The sequence below is a fragment of the Pteropus vampyrus genome, unplaced genomic scaffold, assembly GCF_000151845.1.
Source record: "Pteropus vampyrus isolate Shadow unplaced genomic scaffold, Pvam_2.0 Scaffold44, whole genome shotgun sequence".
Taxonomy (NCBI): domain Eukaryota; kingdom Metazoa; phylum Chordata; class Mammalia; order Chiroptera; family Pteropodidae; genus Pteropus; species Pteropus vampyrus.
Genome location: NW_011888825.1, coordinates 9,338,809 through 9,358,582, shown reverse-complemented (window position 1 = coordinate 9,358,582; position 19,774 = coordinate 9,338,809). Strand labels below are relative to the sequence as shown.

At 39.6% G+C, this 19,774-nt stretch overlaps 1 protein-coding gene and 1 non-coding gene across 6 annotated transcripts in view; both read right to left on the bottom strand.

Moving 5' to 3' along the window:
- The window catches only part of TOP3A (DNA topoisomerase III alpha), a 28,411-nt gene that overhangs the window by 7,364 nt on the left and 1,273 nt on the right, over nucleotides 1-19,774 (bottom strand). The window contains exons 1-13 of one of the 5 annotated variants that reach the window (XM_023530002.1): nucleotides 15,197-15,231; nucleotides 13,891-13,950; nucleotides 12,633-12,706; nucleotides 11,753-11,828; nucleotides 10,931-11,039; nucleotides 9,730-9,873; nucleotides 9,423-9,593; nucleotides 9,042-9,142; nucleotides 7,253-7,327; nucleotides 5,955-6,037; nucleotides 4,823-5,030; nucleotides 3,168-3,353; nucleotides 2,847-2,976 (exon numbers count right to left, since the gene is read on the bottom strand). In XM_023530002.1, the coding sequence (XP_023385770.1) occupies nucleotides 2,847-2,976; nucleotides 3,168-3,353; nucleotides 4,823-5,030; nucleotides 5,955-6,037; nucleotides 7,253-7,327; nucleotides 9,042-9,142; nucleotides 9,423-9,593; nucleotides 9,730-9,873; nucleotides 10,931-11,039; nucleotides 11,753-11,828; nucleotides 12,633-12,697 (1,348 nt within the window). In that variant the 5' untranslated portion in view covers nucleotides 12,698-12,706; nucleotides 13,891-13,950; nucleotides 15,197-15,231. The other 4 variants (XM_011359055.2, XM_011359054.2, XM_023530001.1 and 1 more) reach the window with 4 other exon arrangements.
- LOC111738919 lies at nucleotides 2,341-2,459 on the bottom strand. Its single transcript, XR_002780039.1, has one exon. It is a non-coding gene; the product is annotated as a 5S ribosomal RNA (ribosomal RNA).

The following is a 19,774-nucleotide window of genomic DNA, read 5'->3' as shown; positions in this document are numbered from 1 at the left end:
TTCCTATTCTCAGTATGTCACTTCCAGTCACATCTGGCCCATGTAGAAACCATGATGGCCCCTCACCTCTCCCTCACATCCAGTTACTCACTAAAGCTGTTAACTCCAGCTTTGAAGTTCCTTTTTCAAGTCTTTCTCCTCAGTTCCATGTGTCAGAGCCATGGCCAGGAACAAACAATCTCATCTGCATCATTACATCCTCAATCTCCTAGTTTCTGGTTTCTTCTTCCACCCACCCCATTCTTTATGATGTTGCCAAAGGGACCTTTTAAAATAGAGCTCTGCCATCAGGGAAATGCAAACCAAACCCACAAAGAAATATTACTTCATGCCCATCTGGATGGTTATAATAAGAAGGACAAATAATAACAAATGTTGGTGAGGATATGGAGCAACTGGGACCCTCATACACTGCTGGAGGAATGTAAAATGGTACAACCACTGGGGAAAACAGTCTGGCGGTTCCTCAAAAGGTTAAAAAGAGTCACCACATGACCCAGCAACTCTACTCTTAGGTATATACTCAAGAGAACCAAAACTATGTCTACAGAAAAACTTTTACACAAATGTTCACTGAAGCATTATGGAAATAACCCAAATGTCCATCACTGATAACAAAACAACTGATAAACAAAATGTGGAAAATATGCAGTAATAAAAAGGAACAAAGTACCGATACATGTCACAACATGGATGAACCCTAAAAACATGTAAGTAAAAGTGAGTTACAAAAGGCCACATACTCCATCATTCCATTTACAAGAAATGGCTAAAATAGGCAAATCTACTGAGTCAGAAAGATTAGTGGTTGCCTAGCGCTGGGGGTTAGGATTGGAGAGAAGGGGAAATGGAGAGTGACTAATGGTTATGGGGTTTCTTTCTGGGGTAATAAAAATGTTCTCAAATTGATTTGTAGTGATGGCCACACAGTTTTGTGAATATACTAAACACTGAACTGTAAATCAATGAATGGTATGTATGAATTATGTCTCAATAAAGCTGTTACCTTTTTTTTTTTTTTAATGTAGCTCTATGGTGCTCTTTTCCCTAGAAATCTTAGATGACTGTCTGCTGACCACTGGCCAACATCCAAAACTCTCTGCCTGGCATGGCTCAAATCACCTTTCTGGCCTCATTTCTACAACCACCCTCCAACCCCCCACCCAGCCACCCCCGTCCCAGCGGCATGTGCTTTCCTGTCCCTTTGTCCTTCCTTAGGCCCTGACTGCACTTCTGGGCTTGCCTGTATTCATTGGGAATTCTTACTATGAGGTTTTAAGGTCTCTGCCTGTTACCTGTAGAACCCATCACATTGTATCTAACGTGTCGGTTTGGTTTGTCTCTCCTGCTAGACAAGCCCTTGAAGGGAAGGATTAAGCCTTACTCCTCTTTGTGTCCCTAGGGCCTAGGCCTCATATATTTTTAATGGATAAATCACGGTGAGAAAACTATCTGTAATTCTGCCTAAATATATGGGCTTTCTGGATACTCCAGTGATGGCCATTGGACTCCAGGTGGGAGCACATCTATTTAAGTCACAGAACTATAAAACTCACTTTGTAGTGAGGCAGCTTCGCCCAGAGGAAACGACTTGCTTCTATAACACATCCTCCCCCTTCACCCACTTCCCTCTCCATCAAGCACTGGCCCTTCTGGACTAGGCTTGCCAGACACAATCCTCAGAGTTGTGGTGAAAAAGGACGAGGGGCAGCAGGTTCATCACAAGGGAGCAAGCTGTAAAGCTTGGGCTATAGGACTTAGTGGGGAAAACAATTCTGGCCTAATTTTGTTTTTAACCTAATTTTTAATTCTTAAACAATTATAGGAAATGCTTCAACAAAAATCTAAGAATATGGCCACCCATGGCTAATAGCAGGATGGCAAACTGAGACCCCACAGGGGCCTGGCATGTAATGAGTAGGTGAAGGAAGCCCAGTGTGAGCAATGGAGAATGACATCTAGAGGCGATGGCTGCTACTCAAATCTAAACAACTGTCAATGTGGGATAGAAGGCTCAGGCCGCCAGACCTCATGATAGTTTAAAAGATTGAGAGAGAGATTTTTATGTGGCATCTCTCAAGTTTTAAATGTTGGTACCTTATTCAAAATAAAACAACATACCTCTGTGTAGGCCCAAAATACCGAGTCTATTGATAGCACCTGCTCCCAGGTGGGTTATGGGAGATGCCTGTCTTTACAGGCATAGCTCATTTTATTGTGCTTTGCAGATATTGTGTTTTCATCAACATCAAAGCGAAACCCTCTACCAGTAAAAACATTACAACTCTCTAGAGGCTCAGATGATGGTAAGCATTTTTTAGCAAGTATTTTTTCTTTTAAGGCCTACAGCACCTGGTATTCCTAGGTAGTCTCCCATCCAAGTACTAACCAGGCCCGACCCCGCTTAGCCTCCAAGATCAGACGAGATTGGGTGTGTTCAGGGTGGCATGGCCATAGGCAAGTATTTTTTAACTAAGGTATGTACACTGTCTTTCAGACATAATGCTATTATACGCTTAAAACACTACAGTTTGGTGTAAACAACTTTTATATGTTTTGGAAAACCAAAAAATTCATGAGACTCTTATTGGCCTGGAACCAAGCCAGCAAGCAGTATCTCTGAGATATGCCTGTACATGGATGATGAAGAGCTGGAGTGAAGAGCACTGACTGCAGAGTTATTTTATTTTGATCTAGGTTTTAATAACTCAGATACTTTGTGACTTTAGGTCAAGTTGTTAACTTCTCTAAGCCTCACTTCAGCTATAAAGTGAGGTCAAGAATATAACACCTACATTAGAGTTGTGATCAAGAGCTACTAATTACCATAACAACGAGCTACTGACCAATGCCATGCTTTTCCATGAGAGCAATGAGGTCGGCTTCGGTGAGCAGCTGAGGTGGACTGGTCTCCCCGTCCACCATCTCCACAGTGCTGGGTTGAAAGCGGGAGCCTCTCTCATAGACAGGGAGGGTCTACAGAGAGCAGCAGAAGCATCTGTCAAATCACTCTGCCATGGCACTTAGGCAAAAGACAACTCCTAGTTCAGAGAACATGCCTGGCCCCATACAATGGCACTAGAGTCAGGAATATGATTGTCTTCCCCTCTGAGGCCCATGGGGTGAGACATGGATTCTGCCCTCTTATTGGACCTATGATTTATCACCTTGTCACTCCAGCGATCATATGGGTACACATCCAGATAGTTTCGGGCCAGAATCACGAGGCCATGGGCTACGAAGCGTTCCTGAGCAATGTCAATCTCCACAGTGGTCTCCTGCCCCTGAGCATCCTGAGAGCAGCAAGCTAGGAAATGGCGAACAATAAACTCATATAGTCGCTGTTCCTCTCCCTATGAAGAAAAGAAAAGAGTCTGAAAATCCCTCCAGAATATTACCACTCAAGGATCTCAGCATCATTGGTAGTGTAACCTGGTTTAGGCTACCCTTCAGCCTAAAGTTGTGCACTCCTGTAGCCCCCTACACTAATGCAGAGTGCCAGGCAAATCTACTGTGAGTTTATGGGGTTAGGCTAATAAAACTTTATAACTCTAATTAGGCAAAGATAAGCAAAAGAGTCATCTTGCCTTCAAGACTGGGAAATGATTCTTTTGACGTAAACCCAACTTAAGCAGAAAATAGGATGAAAGCATAAGATGCCCCTTGTGCATAAGAGACATACAGTAAAGATGCATCCAGTAGCCTCAGACCAACGTCATGCACACAGGGTTGATGGTGATTTTCTAATACTTCGGTAATCAAGCATTTGGTGAGGCTCAATCTATCAAAAGCTCATAAGATGTCCATACTCGTATCCACTAATTTTCCTTCTAAGAATGTATTTCAAGGAAATAATAAGAGATCCACACTAATATTTATATATATGAGTGTTAACTTTGATATAGCATGTATGAGAAAGTTAGAAACAACTTAATCCTTCAAAAACAGATTTGGCAAAATACATTATGGTACATCTATGCAATCATTAAATATCATACTTAAAATATTTCAGCATATGGGGAAATACTCATGATATAAAATGGAAAAATAGTTTATAAATCCAAGTTAAAATTTTATTGTAAGAATATTAATACATGCATAGGAAAAAGGTGGTTCTCAGTAGGAGGTGAGATCACAGGCAATTTTTTTCTTCCCTACAGTCGTGTATTTTCTAAATTGTCTAAAATGAACATGTACTACTTTTACTATCAGAAAAAAAAATGTGCTATTAAAAAAAAAAACAAACAATTACTTAGATTTGTAATAAGCCTGCAGATGTCAAACAAGCCTTACTGGCTTGGGCCTCGCTGAGCTTACTCCTCAGCTGAGAAAATGACTGGGATATGGGACATGCTCAAGCACAGGTGTGTGAGAGAGCCCTACCATGACTGGTATATGACAGGAGGGTGATGTGAAAGTTTTAGGAAAGTGATGGAAACTGATCCAGTCTCAGGATGAATAGGATTCTTCCAGCTGACAAAAGACCAAGAAGGCCAGGTGGTTCTATGTAGGTGTGGGGGCTGTGTAAGGGAACAAGGAAGGTGAACTGCCTAGTTTGGGTGTGGCGGGATCAGTGAAGCAGGAGAGGGAGCTGACAGAGAGTGGGGAAAAGGATGGGTCTAAGTAGAGAGCAGAGCCCACCATTAGGGTCTTTCATAGAAGCCAGAGAGAAAGATTGACACTGACATCTCTTTTCTGAAATGAAAGAGATATTTCAAAATCACTTAGTTCCTACAAGAGCCCACAGAGTAAATTCAAATCCTACTACTGACCCCTCACCTCCCTCTGGGTTCCAGCAGATAGGAGAGTCAGGGAAACCAACCTGTAAGCTGCTTGTGTATTTGGTGGGGTGGATGGGAGGGTGAGCTTGGTCAGACTTGTTCCCGTTGCGGGGGGTGGGGACACCGCGCTCTAGAATGCTCTGGGCAAAGGCCCCCCAGCGTGGATCTGGGATCTGCTGCTCCACTAGTGCTGTCAAGTTTAAGTCTCTGGGGAAAATATTTGTTTCAGTTCTTGGATAGCTGATGTACCTAAAACAAAGGCAAACAAACAGAGTAAGAAATTGTTCTATAAACAACTGAATTAGATTGAATATACCTGGTGACACCTGCAATAACCTGTCTGACCTAGCCAACTCAACTGAAGGCAACCTTGATTACCTATGTTGAGAAAAGTTCTGAGATGTGCCCTGCAAAGAGGGGAGAAGCTTTGTGTGTCTTGCTAGGACACACAAAGAAGCCAAAGGATAAATAAAAGGGCAGCACAGCATAGGGCAACTTACTATAGCTCGGCTTTGCCAGCAGCTGTATGTCCTGGGACACATCCCTGGCCCACTCTAGCGTCAGTCTGACAGTGAGCCCAGGATGAGCAACATGGCTCTGACATCTGCAACAGTGTGCTTCTTAAAGAAACAACAGTGCTGCTCAGTAAACTATAAAGTGGACCCTATATATAATTTAAAACTTTCTATTATCCACTTAAACATTGAGATTGTTTGCATTCTTTTTTCATATAAGTCTTCAAAACCTAGTACATATTTCACACTTAGAGCCCATTCTAATTCAGACAATCCAGATTTCCAGTACACAATAGTCAATTGTGGCATGTGGCTGCCACACTGGTCTGTGTGGATCACACTGTCACTGGGGTGCTCACGACCCTTGAGGCAAGATTATTTACAACAGGCAAACAACTCCTAAAAGTGCTGCCTGTCACCTGCCAGAGCCCCATGGGGAGCTGCTAAGGAGTCTTGTTTACTCTATGGGTGCTTGTTTTAGGAAAGATTTTGAAATGCCTTTTCCATTATCAGAAGAGAGAAATCAGTGTCAAAATTCTTTTACTTCAGAGCTTAGGTGACATCTAGACGGTCTGTGTTTCCCCGTAGGCTCTATTTCTAAAATATTTCATGCTGATAAAGATACATCAAATTCCATTCCCAAATGTGGAATATTTACCCCTGAGTGTAGAGCTTTTCGGCAATCCTCATGGTTTCTTTAGCATTTATTTTCAACTTTCGAGAAGCCAGCTTCTCAAGCTCCTGTTAAATGTGTCAACAGGCACATTAGGGTATATAATGTGTGAGAGGGCACACAACCACATGACACATCTTCAGAACTGTCTGGCCCCAGTCACTCCAGCTGTTGTCAACACAGAGGGAGAAAGACTATGCTGAAGAAAGATTTCTAGGCCTGTCAGGCAGAGCCAGATCCTAGTCCAGTGGTTCTCAGACTCTGATGTGCAGAAGCAAGCAGACTGCCAGGCCCTGAGCACTAGGGATTCTGACAGAGAAGGGCAGGTAAAGAGGCCGGAAATCTGTACTTTTAAGTAAGCATCTAATATACCGATTCCAACACAGGCAGTCTGAGAATCACACTTCAGGAACACCATCTGAGCCCCCAAAAATTCCCCTGGATGATAAATATCATTCTTCCAGGCCTCCTGGGAGATAACCAGCTGTCTTTTCCCCTTGATGACAATACTGTTGGCTACATGTCAAACATACTTAACCAGCAAAGAATAAAATACCCATACCTACTAGATGAATCTTTAATTTTCCTGTCATCCCTCTGTGCGCACGTGTGTGAGCGGACACACGTCACACTCAAGGTAAAGATTGCACTGCCCACCACTCTCTGCATATTTCTGAAACTACACATTCTGCATGTTCAACCTCTAGAGTTAGCCCTGACAAGAATTATACCCTGAATTTTCCTGCAAAGAGATGACTGGGAAGGACACCCCTCTTTACTCAGACATGTCCCATGGGGGTGGCTCTTCTTGGGGTCAAAAAATTTGAGAAGCCCTGTTCTAGGGGAGGCTCATAAAGTAGATACGTAAAATGATGTTTACACAGATTATGAAGAAACAGAAAAATGCTTGGATGCAAAAAAACAATTTCAATGATAATAATGTAAAAAATAAGCATATGAAATAGGAAAAAAAAAAGACACCAAGATTATATCGGTGATTATATAAGGATGGCAAGATTATATCGGTGATTATATAAGGATGGCAAGGTTTGTTTCCCAAACCCCACATTAAGCAGCTTTATCACATTCATTAACTTAAAAAAAAAGCACTGAGACCAAGCAGGCCCATGTTTTGGGGTTCCTGGCGTTTCTGTTTTTCCCAAGCACTTTCCTGTGTGTCCCTGTGAAGGGTGATGCTTCCTGTCACTAGGCCAACGTCTACAATAGAACCCTGGTACCAAAAATAGGAAGTCAGGGGCTGGTGCAACCCCTCCAGAACATACCACAGTGTCCAAAGCTTGAGGCCTCCACTTGCTCTTTGCCTTAGAACTGACCTCAACCACAGTTGCTGTTGGATCCTAGAAAGCCAAGAAAAGCAGAGGCCAGTTTAACCTGCTGGTGCATCTTCCCCAGCTTTCATGCGATAGCCCCTCCTCATCGTTCCAGGTCACACCACCAGCAGAGACCTCCTATTCCAGCCTGTTAGAGTGGACCACGTAATGTAGCCCACAGTGTGGTGGACACCATCACCACCTTCTCACTCAAACCAAGACTTTGAGGGGCAATTTTATAAGTCCTAAGGTACCTTTCTGGAGTCTATGTGTCTTCAAAGCATAGTTTCCTATCTTACATTTTAAAAAAAATTCTTGTAATACAGAGTTATAAATAGAAATTATATAAGCTGGAGAACTTTAATCTTAAGACCAATTTCATACTTTAAAAGATTGCAAATGTACAAACAACTCAGCTTAAGTGATTTGTTAATGAGAATATTTATATATCAAAATCCAAATTTCTCTCTCCAAATAGACTAGGACCAGGTATTCTTGACAAGGAGTTCAGTGTGTCCCACCTGCCATATTTTTGATGCCACATTCTAGTAAAGCAAAGAAAAAAAAAAGAGCAGGTCTTTCTTACTGAACAGATAAAAGTGCAGTGTTACAGACATGTCAGGTGGCTATGTGGCCTTCAGGTTCAAAGGGTGAAGTAGCACACAGACAGGGTTACTCCTGGGAGGCAGCATGGTCTGTGGGAGCTGAAGTCAGCCACACTGGGACCTAGTCCTTACTCTGTCCCTTATTAGCTCCACTGTGTCTGTACACAGTTCCTTCACTCTCTCTGGCTTCCTCATCTGTAAAATTGGGAGAGCATCACCACCCACATAGGCACTATTAGGTTTAAAGAAAATCACATGTAAAAATAGTGTCTGGCATGTAGTAGGTGCTCAATAGTCATTATCCCACCTTAGCAAATCAATACTAAACCTGCCAGTGGGCTACAGCCAGGAGCACAACTGACTCATCAAACCTAGAAAGCACCGAGTTTTATTTAGGTTCCACTGTGTGCAGCCTCTGGGTTAAAAGAAGCTGACTGACAGGAAGCAGCCTCACAAAGTGGACAAGCAGTCTGAGGGATGACACTTGGCCACTGACTAGTCATGGTCCTTTGCTTGTGCTGTTCTCTCTCCACTGACACATGCGTTTCCCAGGTCCCCCTGTAGTTGCTTCCTACTAATCACTCTGGCCTTTACTCAAATGTCAGCTCTGAGATGTCTTTCATGACCACCATGCCTGGAAGAGTCCTCTACTGACTCTCTTAGGCCATTCTCTGTTCATTTACCCTAGTTTTACTTCCAGTCATGTAATGTTGTATAAAATAAACAAGTCCAGTTATTTGTAACTTCTCTCTGTCTAGACTTCGCCTGATCAATGGCAAAAGGAGTTAGACCAGATGCTGTCTAAACTCCTTCTAGCTTTAGGAAGCTATGAACTAGACTGGTCTAGCTGATCCTTATAAATTGCTGATGATAATACACTGCTTCGGGGAGGGATTTCAGCTATACACTTCTTTAAATTTCTGCTTTTACCTAGAAGTTCCATAGATCCTTTCCTTTAGTGCTGTTTTTATGGGGTTCTACTCTTAACTAGTCCCCAAAAAGTAATGTCTTGAGATAGAAACTGAAAGCTACAGTTCAGTGGGAAAATGGGACAGAATCGCCTCTGCCAACAGAGATAGAGTGGCTTGGAAAATTACAGTTTTCCTAGGTCATTAAGATTTAAAAATATTACTTACCTCCATGCACAGCTGATAAAGGACAAGACAAGCTGTGTGGTTAAAGAGACGATGTCTTTTCCAATTAAATTCTACAATGCCATCTCTGTGGTCATGAGTTACTGTCGGGGAAATACAAACAGGAAGTCCATGACTCAGAGATCCACACGATATGATAGATAACCACAGAAGTATTACAGTGAAAGTCAAAGGATTATAAAATAGAGAAGATCACTGAGGAAACTTTAAGTGGATTCTGAATATTGTAATGGGGTAGGATGTAAAGGGCAGCAAGACTGAAAAATAATCACACATTTCATTAGAGCCAGTGATGTTCCATGGTGCCCTTGGTTATTCCTGGGCCCTTAGGTTACATATCATAATCAATTTCTGCAGCCCTACCTTTAATTTTGTGAAAGATTTCTGGCACAAAAGACTGAATGGCTTTAAACCTCTCCACCACAAACCCCAGTGTTGGGAACTGACAGCTGCCATAACTGATCAGCTGCTCTGCCAACACCTCAGGAAAAATCTTCTGAAGCCTCAGGGTCTGGAACCTAGTGAATGCAGCTCCTGGAAGGTGAGGATGGAAGAAAAGAAGAAATAAGCAAATGATGGACTGCAAAGTAAGAAATAGCTGCACATATTTACACATGCCCAATACCCTATGGCCATGTGGGCCATCAAAGGAGTTCATGCAGCTCCTCACCAATCCTGAGGTCCAGCTCCTGCCTCACGTCCACAGCATCACTCACTCTCTGATCAGGCTCGGTCAGATTTTCACAGGCCATCCTCACGGCTCGGGGGGTGATCTCAGAAAAACGTGCTCTCAACACCTGAAGAGTGGGCTTTACTGTGTAACAGAGTCACCAAGGTCAAAATTAAGTCACACTCCCCTCTCGTCTTTAACTACCTTGAACAAAAAGTAAACCAGTTCAAGAAGCTATAAGGTGTCTACTTTAATGATTAGGTTAAATAACATGCTAAGTGGGAAACTTCACTATAACCGCCAAACTCAAGTGTTGTCAGAAATAACGGCCGAGCAAATTTAGCTATTAACTAAAACTCTATCGGTGAGCATTTTCAGACTTTAATTTCACTTGCTTTCTTAGACCTTTAGGGAAAAGAATTAAAAGGTCTTATGAAGAAATTTCCTGTCCTGTCATGAAAATAACATAGGACATATACACTGTCCTGAAAATTAATGTATTTAAGTCCCAGGAATTATAGCTTCAAACACAAAAACACTTAGGGAAAACAGCACCCCCCCACACACACACTGTTTAAAGGCCTGCACATCACTTCCTCTAAGTTATCTGAAATCATTAACCCTGTTAAGAGTTGTTTAAGTCCACTTCGACAATTATTAATGTTTAGGCACTGTACAAAGAATATAAGAGATAAACAAATAGAATCTTGCACACCTGAAAATTACTGATAACAAATAATGTTATTACCAATGTTATCCCAACAAATTTAAAGAAAAAGTAAAAACAAAAAACAAAACAAATTCAATATTCTAGAATTATCCTTCATACTTTACATAGGGTATATACGTTCTTTTGTAAATATTCAATATATGATTAAAAAAAAACCACAAAGTCCTTGCTTTGAAGGAGATGGCAATCTACTTGGACATAACATATAATAAGCCCTGAGCTACAGGATCTACGCCCTCACACAGCCTTTGGAACTGTGTCAGACTGGCTTTACTTTTCAGATGAGGAAGCCAAAGCTCCCAACGGTTCAGTGACTTGCTCCAAGACATACAGCCAGTCAGACTGGTATGTAGATTCAGAAGGAAGAGTAAATGGGGAGGAACTCAGGCAAAGCCACTCACACACATATGCACACATATCATCTATTTATGTGGTACCGAAGTACAGAAACTCAGAAGCAGCATTGCTTACCAGCCTTGCATACATGGATAATCTCAAACCCGATATTTTCACCTTCTCTGTCACAGTCGGTCCAGATTACCAGGGCCTGGCACTGCTGAGTCTCTCGTTCCAGAGTTTTCTGAAGTTCCCAGTGGGGAAAGCAGTGAGAGCACAACCCACAGAGCAATTAATTTACACCTCTACATTAAACAGATCTGACGGTAACATTAACAATGTTCTTAGAATAAGCCAACTTGGTGAGAAAGAGACCAGAGAAAACCATCCCTATCGGTTCTAAGGATAGTGAAGAAAACTAGTATAATCCTCCAGCTTAGAATGACAGACCCATTAAAGAGTTTCTAGAAGACTGAGGGTTTAATACAACTACATAAGCATGAAGAGACCTAAAACTCAGCTCTAACATATGACTCTAGTGATTCTGATTAAAAAAAAAATGAACTCCTAATTGAGTTTCATCCAAAAGTTTCCCAATTAGCAGTGAACTAACTAACTATAGGTGCCCTGACTGCTTGAGAACTCACAATTTATTGTCAAATGACCATGTGTACTTTGTAGTCTCTTCATTGTAACTAGGAGAGAGGTGGGAACCAGAATTAATTCTCAGAATTTAAACAACTACTATTCCTAAAAACGCTTATTCAGTCCCTTGGCCACATAGTTTAAATGGCCTCATTTATACAATGGATGGGAAAAAATTTCTAAATCACGATGATTAGTTTGGTAGAAAATCTTATCTCTAAATTCTAATGCATTCAAAATACAGAAATTACTCAGTTAAATTATTTTATGATTGTTCAATTCCAGGGTCATATGCCTTTTAAAAGATCCTACCTTGATGTCAACAAAGTTCTCTGGGCAGTACTTTTCAATTTCTGCTTCAAAGAGGACAAGGGGATTGCAGCTTTGCCTAGAAAAGAAATGAAAACACAAAAAATCCCACCTCAGCACAAGTCCTCCACTTTAATGAGAAAAATTTCACAGTCGGTCCAGATTATTCATGGATGGATCCACAACAGAAAATGCCAGAGGATTAAAAGCAGGGCTCTGATCCTCTGCACGACGCACTTTTCACTTCCCATGATGATTAACAGAAGCTGCTAAGAAGTTCTAGAACTCTCTCATACATGTCTGCAATAGGATAAACACAATCCAATGACTACACGAAAACGTTCTGGCCGTAACTAAAAGTGGCTGTTTATTCTAAACATATGGTAAAAATTCACAATGAATCAATTAATCCTAAGTCACTGCTATGGCCACTATGGCTGTGTCCCCCCAGAATTCACACGTTGGAATCTTAACACCAAAGTGATGGTGTTAAAAGGTGGGGCCTGTGGGAGGTGATTAGGTCATGGATAGAACCTCACAAATGAGATTAGTGTACTTATAAAAGAGACCCCATAAAGCTCTGTAGACCCTCTACCAGGTGAGGATGCAGTGAGAGGTCAATAGTCTGCAACCGGAAGAAGGCCCTCACCCAACCACGCTGGCATGCTGATCTCCTATATCCAGCCTCCAGAACTGGGAGAAATAAATTTGTTTTTATAAAACAACCAGTCTGTGGTATTTTATCATAGCAGCTTAAACTGACTCAGGCAGTCATCTTAGTATTATAAGTTACATAGTAAGACCGACATGCCTCAAAATTCCTGTAATATTTTATAATTTATTGTAATAATCTGAAAATCCCTCCCCCAGAAACAGTACTGACCATTTACGAAACTGCATCTGGAAATCAAGAGCCAGCAAATGTCCAGTAACTGAAGTCATTATCATGGTAACATTCTGAATAAGAAAATTCGAGTTAGTCTTTTAGCAATTACATCTTACCACATCATTCAAATAAAAAGGAGAAACTTCTATTAAAGAAAAAAAAAGTGGTTGCAGGGGACGGGGGAAGAATGAATAGGTGGAGCGCAGAGAATTTTTAAGGTAGTGGAAATACTCTGTATGATATTAAAATGATGGATATATATTTATATATACATTTGTCCAAACTCATAGAAAATACAACATGGAGTGAACTCTAAACTATAGACTCTAGGTGATTATGTGTCAAGATAGGTTCATCAATTATAACAAATGTACTAATGTGGTGAAGGATGTTGCCAATGGGAGAAGCTGTGAATGTGTGGGGGCAGAGAGTATGTGGAAATTGTTACCCCAATAAATTTAATTTTAAAAAAAGAAAAAAGTAAAAGCAACAAAACAAATGGAACATTCTAGGATTACCCTTCATACTTTACACAAGGTATATACATTCTTTTGTAAATAGTCAATAAGTAATTTAAAAAAATAAAATATAAAATCCCTGCTCTGAAGGAGCTGGCAATCCACTTGGACCTAACATGTAACAAGCCCTGAGCTATAGGAGCTACGCCACTTGTTAGCTCATTTAGTCCTCACGTAGAGCTTGGAACTGTCATACTGGACTGTCTTTCAGATGAGAAAGCCAAAACTTCCCTTCAATTTTCCTATGAACTTAAAATTACTCTAAAAAAAAGTTATAAAAAAACAAAACAAAACAAAAACCAGTTGATTGGAAAGAAACAAACATAAACACAGCTCTTTGAAGCCTAAAGTCATAGTAATACAATCACCATTCTAATGCCAGTACCATGATGTCTTTTGTAGCATTTAAAAATTTCCTCAAACTATTGTACATTAGCTTCTTTCTTGTTATAAAGATGCGACCATAATTCACTAAAAAGGGACTTCCTCATAAATTATAAAATGATTGCCTGTGACCAGGTCACAACAGTTATCCTTAAAATACAGTGACAGTCTAAAATGGTCAAGCTAATTCTTCTTTATTAAATAATTCTAAAATATAAGCAATTTAGGGAGTACTTGTAGTAAACAGCTGCTCTTTTTAGCCATAACAAAAAAACCCAAGAAATATACACCAAAATGGCATATGGATCTGAAAGCACACTTCAGTTGTATAATGCAAATACTGTAGCACCTACCTGACCATATAGATGATAATCAAATTCATAGATCTTATTGAATTTAGAAAGTCCTTCCCTCTATAAAACAAAACAAAAATAAAAAAAACATAAATTACATAAAAAAGATTCCTTAGCATAAAGATCAAGCAAAACACTGCTAAGTGGGAATATTAAAAATGCAACAGTATTTCCTATAAAAAATAGGCTAAATTACTAATAACATTTATTAAGTGGTCCCTCAAAACAGTTATAAGCATATATTGACAGAGTCCATGGAGTTTTTGTGCTGGAAGGTAACCCTGAGATCAGCTAATACAACATTTTTTATAGATGAGAAAAAGACTTGTCTGAGGTTGCATGACAAATTAATAGCAGAGACAGGATTAGGGCATAACTTTCTTGATTTTCTCCTTCCTCCTCACACATTTCTACCACTTCCTGGTTGTACGACTGTACCAATAAACTGGTGACCATGGACAAGTCACTCACTTTTCTGAACCTCAATTTATTCTTGAATAAAGTTATCTTTAAGGTCCCTTATGACTGGAATCCAGTCTATACAGCGCTTCTTCAGCTGCACTTATAGATGAATAAAACCCTAAGTAGATCCCACCTTCTTCACAAAGGGGTTAAAAGTACAGTTGAGCTCTGAACAATGCAAGGGTTGGGGAACTGAACCCCCAAGCAGTAAAAAATCTGCGTATAACTTTTGACTCCCCCCAAATTTAACTACTAGTAGCGTACTACTGTTGACCAGAAGCCTTATTGACAACAGTCGATTAACACGTATTTTGTATGTTACATGTATTATATACTATATTTCATGTAATATATATAAACTAGAGAAAAATTAAGAAAATTGTAAGGAAAATATATTTATAGTACTGTATATATTTACTGAAAAAAATCCACCCATGTGTGGACCCCTGCAGTTCAAACCATGTTGTTCAAGGGGCAACTGTAGTTATGAATTTGAGTTTCACACCAACATTGTGCAGAAGACAAGAGAAAGGCAAACTGGTAACTGGGGAAACACTGGGGCCAAGAAAGATCACAAATACCATTTTTCTGTGTGGAACAATGAACGTGGTTCTTTGAGGGATAATGGCAAATTTAAAGAGGGAATTCATTTTAGTATCTGATAGAGTTCACTGCTCTGATGTTGCCAAGAAAACCCCCCTCTATAAACTCCAATGACTAGATAAGCTCTTTTAGTACAGTAGTCCCCCCTTATCCTGGAGAATACATTCCAAGACCCCCAGTGGATCCCTGAAACCTCTGATAAGACTGAACTCTATACATACTGTTTTCTATGCATACGTACCTTTTCATTTAAAAGAAGTACTTTATGGCTTCTCTGGCATACCTAAACTGCCAGCATCACTACTACTGCACTTTGGGGTCATTATTAAGCAAATAAGGGTTACTTGAACACAAGCACTGTGATACCACAACAGTATATCTGATAAGAGAGATGGTTACTAAGGGTGGGTAGCCTACACAGCGTGGATATGCTGGATAAAGGGATGATTCACGTCCCAGGTGGGATAGAGGGGGACACTGCGAAATTTCATCATACTACTCAGAAAGGCATGCAATTTAAACCGTATGAATTGTTTATTTCTGGAATTTTCCATTTAATATTTTCAGACTGCGGCTGACCACAGGTAACTGAGACCACGAAAAGTAAAACCTCCAAAAAGAGGAGACTACTGTAATAGAGAACAGAAATTGTCTAATCAATGGTTTCTCTTTTTTTTCCCTACTCCTTAAGAAAGCATTGAGGCATTCCCAAACAAAATCTTATATGGACCCTGGATATCCACACATAACAAGGCTGAGGTACCCTGCTGTGTCCTGCTAACTCAATCCTTCCCCAGTCCAGCCCCAAGTGGCTCCCAAGATGCATATCCATTGTCGCTTGGGTCTCTTGGGAACACAATCTGAAAACCACCGTTCTGATCCTCTCCAGGTAAGTGATTTGTTTAATAACGTGTGCAACCTCAGGTCCAGGGCTCTCCTTGGCAGCCTCCTCTATCAATGGATAGTCATGAAGATTTAAAAAGTTTTTCCTGATGTTTCAAACTTTCCTTCCTGTAATTTCCATCTGAGGATAGTGCACAACTGTGATTCCCACTCTTGGGTGAGGTGCTCAGGTGTTTTGGGCTGTTTCCAAATTACAGTGGCATTTTGGAGCCTAGAGAAAGAAAAAAGCCTAGTATACAGACCAAGAATGTAGCTTCTGTGATCTCTTTTGCAGTGCTATCCATTCTATTAAAAAAAACCCCCCAAAACCCTAAGTCCCATTTTCTTTATGCATGCAATAGAAATTGATCACATTGTTGCCATTAAATCTTCAGCAGGATTCTTTTTTAAGATTTCTCCTTCTGAATATAAAAATAAAACCATGTAAAAATTGTGTACATAGAAAAGTTCTCGAATTTCTTTCATATATGTTTATATCATACATTTAAAAGTCTTTTCCATAATAGATGTCTAATAATCTATCATAAGAACATAAAATTTAACTATTCTATTTCCATTACTAATTCTTGTTATTTCAACTCCTTTGCTATCATAAAGCTGCAAAGACCATTGTTTAATTCTGAGGTATGTGTCTGCATGCCTTAGCACGTCCATCAGAATCTATATGCACATTTACCACGGGACTTTCATGTAGCAGGCTCTGAGGGATAAATGAATGAATAGGATCTGTCACTATTCTTAGGGATGTGACACATCATGGGAGAGATGAACAAAACAACTAGATAACTTGATCCATGAGGACTGTTATTATCAAGAGAGATGAAAATGCATCTGGAAACAGCATGAATTGGATGGAGAGGACACTTAGGAAAGACTTTACAAAAGAGGTTACAGTTAGGTTGTTTTTTGTTTCTCTTTTAAAAGAGGAAGAGCTCATCAGGAGAAAAGAAGAAAATTATCATTCCAGGAAGGACCAACGTTTGTAAAGCATGGTGGACTTTAATCTTTTAAACTCTGATGGTTTCTATCATTCTCTTCCTTCCCATTTCCTCTGCTCCTACTCAAACTGTTCCAAGGGTCTCTAGAGTTCAGGTCTCTGATCTCTCACACAGGGAACTCCAACAGATGCCTCCTTGACTCTAGCTCTTCACTCTTCAAATTTTCTGCTGCAAGAGAGATTTTATAAAACACAAATAGGACCCCAGTACTCCTGCACTTAAAATCTACATTGCTCAATTCAATTGATGCAGAAAAAGTATTTAATAAAAATTCAACACCCTTTTTGATAAAAGGCATTTACAAAAACCCCACAGCTAACATCATACTCAATGGTAGAAAACTGAAAGCTTTAAGATCAGGAACAAGACAAGGATATTCATTTTCGTCACTGCTATCCAAGATTATTAGATTCCAGCCAGAGCAATTAGGCAAGAAAAAGAAGGAAAAACATCCAAATCAGAAAGGAAGAAGTAGGACTATCTCTAGTCACAGACAACATGATCTTATAGATAGAAATCCTAAAGAAGTCATAAACAATTAGTACTAATAAACAAATACAGCAAAGTTACAGTATATATTATATAAGATCAACACACAAAAACCGGTAGTAATGAACAATCTGAAAACAATTAAGAAAACAATTCCATTTATAACAGCATCCAAAAGCACAATGAAAACACCTAAAAATTAATTAAAGACCTAAAAAAATGGAAAGATGACCCATGTTCAGATGGGAAGACAATATTAAGATGGTAATACTTCCCAAAGTGATCTACAGATTCAATGCAATCCTTATGAAAATCCCAATAGTCTTTTTGAAGAAATGGAAAAGGTGACAGTAAAATTCATATAGACTTGCAAGAGGCCCCAAATAGCGAAGATAATCTTGAAAGAGAAGAACAAAGTTGGAAGACTCACACTGCCCAATTTCAAAACTTCTTACCAAGCTATGATAATCAAAACTGTGTGGTACTGGCATAGGAACAAATATACAGAACAATGGAATAGAATTGAGAGTTCATGGAATGGGATAAACCCAAACATCTACAGTCAACTGATTTTTGACAAGGGTGCTGAGACCATCCAAGGGGAAAAGGACAGCCTTTTCAACAAATGATGCTGGGAAAAACTGGATATCCACGTGTAAAAGAATGAAGTTGGAGTCTTACTTTACACTCTGTAGAAAAATTAATTCAAAATGGATCAATGACCTATACATAAGAGCTAAAACTCTTAGAAGAAAACATAGGAGCAAATCTTCATGACCTTGCATTTGGCAGTGATTTCTTAGATATGACAATAAAAGCATAATCCACAAAAGAATAAAAGATAAACTGGACTTCATCAAAATGAAAACCTTTTATGCATCAAAGAACGTCATCAAGAAAGTGAAAAGACAACCCATGGAATGGGATAAAATATTTGCAAATCATATATCTAACAAGGATCTAGTATCCTGAACTCTTACAATTCAACAACAAAAAGACAAACGACTCAATTCAAAAACGAGCAAAAGACACAGAGAGACATTTCTCCAAAGAAGATACACACTGGCCAATAAGAACATGAATAAGCTCAGCATCATTAGTAATTTGGGGAAAAAAAATCAAAACAAGATATTTCACACCCACTAGGATGATGATAATCAAAAATATGAAAAAATAACAAGAGTTGGTAAGGATGTAGAGAAATTGGAAACATTGCTGGTGAGGATGTAATATGTTTCAGCCACTGTGGAAAACAGTTTGGCAGTTCTTCAAAAAGTAGAACATAAGAGTTAACTTACGACCCAGCAATTACACTTCTAGGAATTTACCCCAAAGAACTGAAAACAGGTATTCATACAAAAACCTGTACATGAATGTTTATAGCAGCTCTATTCACAATAGCCGAAGGTGGAACCAACTCGAATGTTTACCAACTAATGAATGAATAAATAAAATGTGATCTATACAATGGGATGTTGTTCATCCATAAAAAGGAATAAAGCACTAATACATGCTACGCCATGGATGGATTTCAAAAATATCATGTTACATAAAAGCCTGACACAAAAGACCATGTATTATATGATTCTTTTTATATGAAATATGCAGAATAAGTAAATTCTTGGGGACAGAAAAGCACATTAGTGGTTGCCAGGGGCAGGCAGAAGTGAGAAAGAGGGAGTATTTGGTTAATGGCTATGGGGTTTCCTTTTGGTGTGATAAAGATCTGGAACTAGACAGAGGTAGTGGTTGCACAACAATGTAAATATACTAAATGCTACTAAATTGTATACTTCAAAATAGTTTAAATAGCAAATTTTATGTGTACTTTTAACACCTGTGCATAAAATAAATTGCTCTCTAATACCCTTATGATCTGCCTTCAACTGTCTCTTTTGCTTAACTCACTGTTTCCTCTTCCCATCTTCTCACATTCCTAACTTCTCAGTTTTTGAACATGCCAAGCCGTTTCAAGCCACTGGCTTGTTCTTCATACATACTGTTTCCACTTCCTGGTAAAACTTTCAAGACTCAGATCATTCATTCCTCCAACAAACATTTAGTGAAAGTCCCCTATATTCCAAACATTATATTAGGCACTAGGAATACCACAATAAACAAAAGACATAGTCCCTTTCCTTTGGAGCTTCGAGTTCAAGGATTGGTGGTGAGGGACATCAAATGAATAACTGCACAGTCATTATTTAACTGTAATTGGTAGGTGCCTTCTCAATAGAATAGGGTACCATGGCAGCATATCATAAAGTATTCCTGACCCAGTTAGGGCAAGAATGTGAGGAAAAGGTTCCTTGAAGAAGAGACATTTAAACAGAGCCCTGAAGGATACAGAACTAAGTTAGTTAGGTGTAGATGGGCCATTATAAAGAAGCCCAGAGCGCTAGACGTAGGCAAACCTTGGGGCTGGTCAC